Source organism: Camelus bactrianus, chromosome 9, assembly GCF_048773025.1.
Source record: "Camelus bactrianus isolate YW-2024 breed Bactrian camel chromosome 9, ASM4877302v1, whole genome shotgun sequence".
Lineage (NCBI taxonomy): Eukaryota > Metazoa > Chordata > Mammalia > Artiodactyla > Camelidae > Camelus > Camelus bactrianus.
This window is the reverse complement of record NC_133547.1, coordinates 56108684-56119471: the sequence shown is the minus strand read 5'-3', so window position 1 is coordinate 56119471 and position 10788 is coordinate 56108684. Positions and strand designations below refer to the sequence as shown.

At 41.8% G+C, this 10788-nt stretch overlaps 1 protein-coding gene across 9 annotated transcripts in view; it reads right to left on the bottom strand.

Annotated features, from left to right (window-relative positions):
- The window catches only part of ADAT1 (adenosine deaminase tRNA specific 1), a 34780-nt gene that overhangs the window by 14259 nt on the left and 9733 nt on the right, over positions 1–10788 (bottom strand). For 8 of the 9 annotated variants that reach the window (XM_074370404.1, XM_074370402.1, XM_074370407.1 and 5 more), the window contains 4 exons: positions 10450–10595; positions 9843–9942; positions 3038–3124; positions 46–214 (listed from right to left, as the gene is read on the bottom strand). In XM_074370404.1, coding sequence (XP_074226505.1) covers positions 82–214; positions 3038–3124; positions 9843–9942; positions 10450–10595 — 466 coding nt within the window. In that variant the 3' untranslated portion in view covers positions 46–81. Of the gene's footprint in view, positions 1–45; positions 215–1532; positions 1690–3037; positions 3125–9842; positions 9943–10449; positions 10596–10788 lie in introns of those variants that run through there. The other variant, XM_074370408.1, reaches the window with a different exon arrangement.

Here is a 10788-nt window from a genome sequence, read left to right as displayed (position 1 = left end):
AGCATAAAAGAGGAAGGTGGTCGAGTATGAAAGAATGGAAAATACCGGGCTGCCAGTAAGCTTTCTGTGAACTTTCTCTTCTCATTTAAACTGATGATAATCTGCCGGATTTCTGATCCAAGATCCAAACGCCTGCTTCCGGAGTGTGCTCCAGGCTTCCTGGTAAGCAGATGCAGCCTCCTTGTACTCTTGGTATGTCTCGAGCCTCTGCACCCTAATGCACACACACCACCAAGCACACAAGGTTCTTACTGGACAGCTTACCACCATGGCCAACAAGACACCGAGGCAATCAGCTGGACAGATGTATTACAAGAGACTTAGGAACAGGAGGGTTTTGTTATGCTCTCCTAGAATGACTCTTATCTCCTTTGTAGGGAATTCACTAGAAAGCAATATGAATTAAAACAGGTAAGAATAAACAGAACGCTAGCTTTGTTTGGTCCTGGTAAAATCAGATAAAACAAGAACAACTCTGTCTTCTTCTTTTCGGTTTAAAGTTTTCTAAACATCTATAATTTTCAACATTAGGATTTAGCCATTAGAAATTTCTTGGTTGCATTTTCCCAAAGCACTTTCCGTCTTATCCATATTCTCCTCCTGGTACTGCCAGCCAGCACGCCTTCCCAAACCCCGTGGCTGTCTCTGACTGCTGAAGAACGGCTGGTGTGCTGAGTACTATCTGTAATACTCATACCCAGTTCTAAGATTTGCTTGTGACAAAGATTCTTTCGAACAAACTTGAGTCAGGCTCCTCTGAGCCCTCTTCCTGACCCAGCTCTGACCCTGAGCTCTGTCTTTGCCATCTTATAGTTGAAGAGACTGACTCGTGTCTCATTGATTCAGGTTTTATCCTGCTTCTACTCTTCCCTTTTTTGCCAAGATCTGAGGAGACCCAAGTTGTTTCTTCACTCACTTCAGCACAGAGCAAAGCTGCTAATTGTAGCAAACACTGATGTTAGCTATTAGATCAATTTCCCACAGCTTTCTGTTGGTTAATGGATGGGAGCTACACACATGACAATGTTAAATTTTACCTGAGTCCTCAGTTCCTAAAAAAAGCTATGGTTATGAAATCTCCCTCCCACCCTTCTATGTTCTGGCAAATGGCTGACTGCAAAGAGCTGCCCTTCCTTCTGACTTAGATAGACTTACAAACGCCCCTGGGTTTACCTGCGACAACCACCCTTCCCCATGACTGACTCACGGATGCCTCCTGGTTTACCTGTGACAAAGCCAGACACAGACCTTCCAAATGCCCAGTTTTTGTCTCATAACGATTAGCTGAACTGTTTGTACCCACTGACAAAATCTTGACAAATTATCTGCTAATTTGACCAAATTTTAATTATGCTTCTCTCCTTCCCCTACACCCTTGAACTTTGAGCCACTCTTGGCCTGAGCCAGCATCAGCATGTGTAACAACCCTTCTTAACAGCCCCTCCTGAGAACCGACATTTCCTGTTCAACTGTCTCATCACACCACCTGCTCATCCCATTCCCCGTTCTCAGTTCTGCCTAACCTTGCTTACCTCTCTGTATAAAAGAAAACTCTTTTGCATCTGCTGTTCGAGGGGCTTATAGATCTTAGGATTGCAGTGCTCTTGCTATTGCATCAGTCCTCCTCCTCCTGTTGTAACAGGCCCCTTCTCATATTGCAATAATCCTTTCGAAGTCCTAAGTCCAGATCTGTTTTAAACACACAGAATATATGGAAACCCACCCAGTTCCAGTCTGACTCATTTTTCCAGACAAGAAACAAGCAAACTGACCATGGATGACTGGAGGGCATCAATACTGACTGCAAGATGCATGCTGGTGATAACAGCTGGCTAGCCTCTTTAGACAGAAGTGCTGAGCTACTCATTCGCCTCCCCACTGTCATATAAGAAAGAAGCTGGCTGGCATTTGTTGCCAGTTCCTGGACAGGAACCTCAAATCCTTAGAATTTCCCAAGTGATAAGGACGTCTTTGTTATTCATGATGAACCCCTCAGATCACACCAAGTTTAAGCTTAATGAGGTGACTCATGGTGGGTCCTAGACAGTTTCAGGGTAGACTGGCCACGCCAGAAAGCCGAACCATGAGAATAGAGAGTTTGGGGTGGGGAAAGCGGAAGGCGGAGATTGAGCTCAATCACATCATGTGGCCAACGATTCTATCAATCATGCTCATGGATGAAACCCCAATAAAAGCTCTGGACACTAAAGTTCTGGTCAGCTTCCTGGCTGGTGACAGACAGAGATGTGCTGGGAGTGATGTATCCTGAGGACAACGAAATGTCAGGTTTGGAACTCTCTCAGACCACGCCCTGTGTGTCCCTTCTTTTAGCTGGTCCTGATTTGTATCCTTTAAAATAAAAGGTAATATAAGGATGGTGCTTTCCTGAATTCTGTGAGTTGTTCTAGCAAATTATTGAACTGGAGCAGGGAGTAGGAACCCCCAAGTTTGTAGTCAGTTGGTTGGAACTGTGAGTGGCTTGGGGCACCCCCAGCTTGTGGCTGGTGTCTGAAGTAAGGTCAGTTTGTGGGGACTGTGTCCTTATCCTGTGAGGGTAACTAACACCCCAGGGTTAGTGTCTGAACTCCCCCCCACCCCCGAAGTGGCTCTATAGCCCTCTACATTCCTGTGTGGAAAGTAATTTAAGTCATGGAACTGCAATTCCAAATCACTGATGTGAACAATGGAAAAAGAGAAGAGAATGACATTCCTAACAGAATATATTGCTTCCCAAGCACTCACATTTCCACAATGCTCTCCATTGGGAGGTGGAATAAAAGGAGGGCCTGGAATGGGCCAGACTCAATCCCACCCTTAGGCTCCTGTGACTCTGTACCACCAAACTACCCACATTCCACACCTGAGATCATACTTGTGCCTAAAGGTGGGGCTGCAGGGATTGAAGAGCATGTGGTCAGTAGGAAGTACCCACTGGCCTACTGAACCACCACTCCTGCCAAAGCCTTCTACCACACAAAAGCCAGGATTAAACCAGAAGTCTTCCTAAACGTAAAAAAACATAGGTCAATGGTATCACCTGAGGGAGTCTGGCCACTTGTCCTCTGAAATACTGCTCAGCAGCTTCTGGAATGATCTAAAGAGTTCTACTTTGCTGATTCGGGATCTGTTTAGAGAAAGAAGACCAAGAGGATTTATTAAATATTTACTATGTACAAGCATTCACATAGTATCTTTTTAGGTCTGAATGTCCCAGAGCCCCCATTTTCACCTGTACTTGGCAAGAAGAAAAATCTAGACCTGAGAGTCTGATTATGTTGAGGCACAAAAATGATTTTCATTTTAAGAAATGTCATCAGCGGTGAATTATCGAGGTGAGAGGCAAAAATGGGGTAAAGACAGAGGGAATTACTAACTTTCATCCCCAGGATGCCTGTCAGCCATGTCTGGCTACCTCCTTCCAAGAGCACTGGCCCCTTGGGTAATGCTGCTTACAAGCAATGGAAGGCTTTGTTTCAGAGACTTGAGTGCTGCTCCCTGTGTGAACGGTGGTTATAAAGCCCATCTGGACAAGTCACCTGAGGAAGAATCTCCAGGCTTTCCCCCTGGGCATTGTGAGCCTTTGGAGGTGAATCCTTTGCTTCTAACATCAAGCTTTACGGTGGCCACAGTTTGAAAGAGTGAAAAAAGTCAGTATGAAGTCCTTACCAGCTACTTGGGCCTTCTTGGTTTTGGCCGTTCATGACAGACTATACTGTATGTGCCTCCTTCCCTTCCCGCATATACACAATTCGTGGGCTGATCAAGAAGTGCAGAAGTGTTATGTGTGCCAACAACATACAGTCTCATCTTTACATACCATACCCTCCAACCAACCTTGAAAACTGTACTCGGACCCAGGGGCCGTCATTGACATATACGAAATAGGGAATTGTATGGTCTACCAAAAAGTTTTCTTACCTGGCAGGGACCTAGCCTATTGCAAGAATCACTGTTCAAAGGGGGACCCTGAGCCCCAACATGCCACCCTCTCTGGGCCTTAACTGCGTTAGAGTGACTGCTGGCACAAAGGAATATAAGGCTGCTATATATTTTTTTTAAAAAAAAAGCTACAACCAAAAAACTAATGGAACTCATTAACAGATGACAGGAGAACAGTAATAAAATTATAAGGAAAATATATACAAAGAAAGTATTTGTTAGAATTCAACATCCATTGAATAATTTAAAATCTTTTACCAAACTAGTGCTAGAAAACATAGTATTTAAATTCATAAAGAGTATCTATAAGAAAATCTACAGGAAATATATGTCCTTAAAATCAGGAATAATACCAGGATACTTGGTATCATTGCTTTTATCCAACATTATACAGAACGTCTGGTCAGTAAGACAAGGAATGAAAGGAATAAAGATTGAAAAGCAAAAACCAAAGTCATTCTTTGCAGATGATTGTGCTATTGTTAGTTGTGATCAGCACAGTAGGTTAAGAAAAAAAACTTTAAAAAGGAATGAAGGTTTGGAAAGGAAACACTGTTTACAAAAGATTGTTTTCATTAAAAAATTTCAAAAGAATTTCCAGATACATTAGTAGACTAAAATGAGTTAGCTAAGCTGCTAGATACAACCATTAATTACAAGAGAGAAACAAATAACAAAAACTGATTGCAATAGCAGTCACCAGAAAATGAAATAAAAGGAAATTACTTAAAATGGAATCTGTGGTAGCCAGCATTCAAGATGGTGATTCTTGCCTCCTGGAATTCATGCCCTATGCAATCCCCTGAATACGGGGTGGATATGCACTGAATAGGGCTGATCCAAAAAACCATTAGGAGATTGCAGATGGAGTGTGACTTCTGAGACTAGTCCGAAAGGGCTCTGTGGCCTCTGCCTTGCTTGCTTTGGGGAGGAATGAGCCACCATGTTGTGAAGACAAATACTTGTAGCCTTATGGAGAGATTCAAGTTGAGAGGAACTGAAGCCTCTTGCCAACAGCCAGCACTGACCTGGCAGCCACAGGAGTGAGCCACTTTGAAACTGGATCCTCCAGCTCCAGCCAAGCCTTCGAGGACTGACATAATGGATTGCAACCTCATGAGCCCCTGGGTCAGAATTATCCAGCTAAGCTCCTCCCAAATTCCTGACCCACAGGGACTGTGGGAAATAATACATGTTAACTGTTGTATTAAGCCACTGAGTTGAGTTTTTTTTTTTTTTTTTGAGGAGGGGAGAGGAATTTGTAATACAGTAACAGACAACTAATACAACGTTCAAGAACTAATACAACATGGATGCTAGCTGCTATGCTCCAATGAGCCCTGGTTCCTTTTAGTAGTGAGGATTACATTCTTAGATATTAGATTCTTCCTGATGACTTGGTTAACACTGCTGGTTGGTGAAACAAAGAACTAGGAAAGCTATACATACATACATAATTTTTTAAAGATTTTAAAATTCATATTCACATTTCAATCTAGCCCTATCTTTATTCTAACATACTGAGACACACAAATCTCTTACTCTTCTCTTTTGTAGTCCTATGAGCCATGTAATGATCTCTCCAGGATGCTCTGGTATCTCATCTGGGATGGAAAGAAAATTTGCTTCTTCAGAGCAAAGAGAATTTAAAAGGATTTGCCACTTTAGGGCAAAGGGTAAAATTAAGCTTCTTGAAAATGAGGGTCCTTTATCTGACTCCTGCTATTATCTCATTGTTTGTAATAAATGCAAGGACTTAAATAAAATAATACCTTCTATGGTAACATCCCAGTATGAGTTCATATTCCAGATAGTTCTAAAAAAGGTGGTCCGAGGATAGCACTCCGGAATGAGCAGTGAGAAAACCCATTCTCTCCCTAGCAGTTGTTGGTCTTTAAAATGAAAATAACTCTGACCCTTTCACATATAATATGCAGCTTCATTTGATGACCAAGGAGAAAAATCTGTCTTAACAAGATGTCTACAGCAAGGCTTGCACCTTGTTAGAGGTCCTCCCTCTCATTCAATTCTCACAACATTCCTGGGTGATAAATACTCTTAGTTACCCTTGCTTTATTGCTGGGGAAATGGGAGGCTTAGAGAGGTAAAGTAATTAGCCCAGGTTCCTACAACTGGGAGGAAAGGGAGCCGGGAATTAAACTTCAGTCTCTTGAGCTGAAACTGAGTTCGTCTGCAGAGTTTATGATTAACCTCTCTATCCAAAACTTTACTCCCTTTCTTTCCCCGAACCTGTTCCCCACAAGACTGAGGAGTATCAAAGAAAAGAGGGTTTGAAACCATATACGAGCTCCTGTGTCTGTGCCCTTTGAAGGAAAAGGCTTTTGCTTTAGTCTCCCAGGCCTCCCTTGAATCTCCAAAGGCTGGTTCAAGAGTGAATGATAAGGAAATGTGAAGATGTAGAAACAAAGGATAGCTGTTGGGCCAGGAAATGGGCAATAATTTTGACTATAAACCATGTAGCAGAATCACCAAATTCCCAGTTCGCTGAAAGATACAGATAACATTCCTAAATTGTTTCTATAGAAGTAGATACCTACCAGATGAAAACTGCTCACCATAAGCACATAGACCCTAGACCAACTGAAAACAGAAGGTTGATGATGCTTGAAACTTCACCTTGATGCCAACCAATCCAAGAACTGTGCATAAGCTGTTCACATACTCTGTAGCTCCCTCCCTCACAATGCCTTTAAAACCCCTTCCCTGAAAGCCATCAGGGAGTTTGGGTCTTTTAAGCATGAGCCGCAAGTTCTCCCTGCTTGGTGCCCTGCAATAAATGCTGTACTTTCCTTCACCATAACCCCGTGTCAGTTGATTGGTTTTACTGCGCATGGGTGAGTAGACCCAAGTTTGGTTCGGTAACAGAACTGCAAAGCTTCTGCTCTTCCCACCATTCACTTCCTCCCCATAAGGAATCTGCCTTCTAAATGGAGAGACGTTCACAACATGTCAGAGACTTCAGATTAGCTACCAATATCCTCACTTTATAGTTATTAACACATTGGGGTCCAGAGAGCTTTTCATGTGCCTATTGGCTGGCCATCTGTATGTTTTCTTTGGAGAAATGTCTATTTAGATCTTCTGCCCATTTTTTGACTTGGCTGTTTGTTTTTCTGTTATTGAGTTGTATGAGCTGTTTGTATATTTTGGAAATTAAGCCTTCATCAGTAGCATCATTTACAAATATTTCCTCCTAGTTCGTAGGTTGTCTTTTCATTTTGTTTATGGTTTCCTTTGCTGTGCAAAAGCTTATAAGTTTGATTAGATCCCATTTGTTTTAATTTTGCTTTTATTTCTATTGCTTTGGGAGACTGACCTAGGAAAACACTGTTATAATTTATGTCAGAGAATGTTTTGCCTATGTTCTCTTCTCTTCGTTTTAGGGGGTCCTGTCTTATATTTAAGTCATTTTGAGTTTATTTTTGTGTATAGTGTGAGGGAGTATTCTAACTACATTGATTTACATGCTGCTGTTCAGCTTTCCTAATATCACTTGCCAGAGAGAGACTGTCTTTTCTCTGTATGTTCTTGCCTCCTTTGCCAAAGATTAATTGACCATAAATGTGTGGGTTTATTTCTGAGCTCTGTCCTGTTCCATTGATCCATATGTCTGTTTTTATGCCAATACCACACTACTTTCATTACTACAGCTTTATAGTATTGTCTGAATACTGAGAGGGCTATGGCTCCAGCTTTGTTCTTTTCCCTCAGTATTGCTTTGGCAATTCTGAGCCTTTTGTGATTCCATATAAATTTTAGGATTATTTGCTCCAGTACTGTGAAAAATGTCATGGGTAATTCGATAGAGATCACATTAATTCTGTAGATTGCTTTGGGCCCAATAGGAACACAAAAAGATGCTCAACACTGCTAATTATCAGAGAAATGCAAAACAAAACTATAATGAGGTATCACTTCACACCAGTTAGAATGGCCATCATTAAAAAGTCCACAAACAATAAATGCTGGAGAGGGTGTGGAGAAAAGGGAACCCTCCTACACTGTTGGTAGGAATGTAGTTTGGCACAGCCACTGTAGAAAACAGTATGAAAGTTCCTCCAAAAACTTAAAATAGAGTTACCATATGATCCAGCAATCCTACTCCTGGGCATATATCTGGAGAAAACTCTAATTTGAAAAGATACATGCACCCCAGTGTTCATAGTAGCAGTATTTATAATAGCCAAGATAAGGAAACAACCTAAATGTCCACTGACAGATGAATGGATAAAGAAGATGTGGTATACATATACAATGGACTACTACTCAGCCATAAAAAAGAATGAAATAATGCCACTTGCAGCAACATGGTTGGACCTAGAGATTACCTTATTAAACGAAGTTAAGTCAGAGAAAGACAAATATCATATGATATCACTAATATATGGAATCTAAAAAATAATACAAACAAACTTATTTATAAAACAGAAACAGACTCACAGACACAGAAAACAAACTGATGGTTACCAAAGGGAAAAAGGGTGGCAGGGATAAACTAGAAGCTTGCGATTAGCAGGTACAGACTATTATATACAAAATAGATAAACAACAAGGTCCTACTGTATAGCACAGGGAACTATATTCAGTATCTTGTAATAACCTATAATGAAAAATAATAAATATATGTATAACTGAATCAACTATGCTGTATACCAAAAACTAACACAACATTGTGAATCAACTATACTTCAATTTAAAGAAAAAAAAGAGGGTATGGATTCAATTAAAGAAGAAAATTTAGACCTGAGTGAAGCAGCAAACTGAAAACCACAGTCAGGTGGGTGTGGCCAGTATGAGTTGTTGCTACCCTGTCACTGACAGCAGAGGCAGAGCTCAGCAGGAAACATGGCCCCTGTCCCTCATGAACTGCTCTGCTCACACATTCTGCCCTGTGGCTAACAGCTAGTCCCCTGAGAGATGCAAACAGTGGCCCAAACCCAGGAGGCCTTTGGGGAAACACTGGCCAAAAAGTCTCTGCCCACAACAATTTTGTAAATTTTAATCAATTCAACAGCCTAGGCCACCAAGAGACAGGTCAGGTCTGCCATCCTGGCTATTTGAACCATGGTTAGTGTCTGTGAAGAACAAAACCTTTTTTTTTTTAAGTCAAAAAGATGTAAGTTGTTATTGTTTCTGTTGAGGCAGGCAAATCAGCATGTCAAAAAGAAAAGAAACAAATCCACCTGTGAACTTTAATTACAATACAACTTTTTATGTAAGAGCATAATAAAGAAATGGAAAAGCCACTTAGAGTGAAAAGAACTACTGTAAATTGTGGAAGCTTGAATAGATATTTCTTTAAAGACGATATACACTCAGTGGCAGCTCAATCCAGACTGAGAAGGAATTGTGTTTGGTGGAGAGGCCACTCCCCTGCAACCCGACCACCCTCAGGCTATTGCAGACCCCCACGCCTCATTGGGAGGGAAAAGTAGAGTGGGCAAGACGAACAATAAGCGAAGGAGGAATCAGTAAGGCAGATGAACCTCCAAACACACAATGAGGAATCCCAAGTCTCACATCCAGTAGACCACAGGCCCCACATTTCACTAAAAGCCAATTTGTGGATGCAAAGTCTTGTTTTTATGGCACCCTTCTTGCCAGTCTAATCACTATGCAGCTTCATAAATAATTCTAGGGTTCCAACCTTTATTTACTAAACCAGAATCTCTAGTAACAAAGCCCAAGAAAGTGTTCTTTTCAAAATCTTCAAGGGAAAAGAATAGTCTTTCCAACAAATGATGTAGAGACAACTGGACACATGCAAAAGAATGAAGTTGTGTCCCTACCTCACACCTTATAAAAAATTAATTCAAGATGGATCAAAGACCTAAACATAAGAGCTAAAACTATGAGAAGAAAACACAAAGTAAATGCTGTACCTGGCCTGAAGGCGTCCGATTCCTTTCTTTGTTGTTCCCTGTGGAAAGCCATTGGCAGTGACATCCAACGGCTGCTCAGGAACTGCACTCCAGCTGATGGCTGTGAAAAGATAAGATTCTGGGGTTAAAACTGTTCAGTTTTCTGTAAAGGTCAGAGGTGTTTTAATAAACATATTTCCCTACCACTGCAGACCCATGAGAGCTGGCTGGCACGTCAGAGACAGCGGCTGCCATTCTGAAGCCTGGCCTCCAGAACACAGCAGTATAAAGCGGTTCCTGATGCATCCTCCTCCTCATCATAGCAACAACCACTGAGCGTCTACCATATGCTGAACACACAGTAAACACATGAAATAGAGTTTCTCATTTATTCCTCGTAATAACCCTGATAAAGAAATGCTACTCTTCTCTGAAGATGAAGAAACTGAGGCCAAGAGGGGACAAGTTGCCCAGGGTCACACACAGTATGAACTTGACCCAGTGTGGGTGTCTCTCGAGCCCACACTATTGACCACTTGGATGGTAAACTGCCTACCCAGGCTGGGAGGGTACAGCCCCTCTGAGGTCATTCTGTGGTTGGGGCGTAAGTGGAACCTGAATCCCTTACCTGCCCCACAAGGAACAAGTCGGCCTGGGCTGTCAGCCTTTTTTGCCTGCAATGCATAGCGGCTGTGTTCAAATAGTAAATCTGACTGCTGTATTTTCACTTCTTGAACTCCAAAGCCTCTGGGTAGAGCCGAGACGTTCTGACACCTAAATGTGAGGGAAAATGCACGCAGTTTAGGCTCACTCCTTGAGAAAGAGAGTATCTAGGACTGTGGACCACATCACCACCCATGTCTTTGGTGGGAGGCAAAGGCCTTAGGAGGTGTGTGGATTTATTTATTTGCTTATTTATTTATGGGGAGTATGGTACTGGAGGTTGTGACAAAATAGAATCTAGATC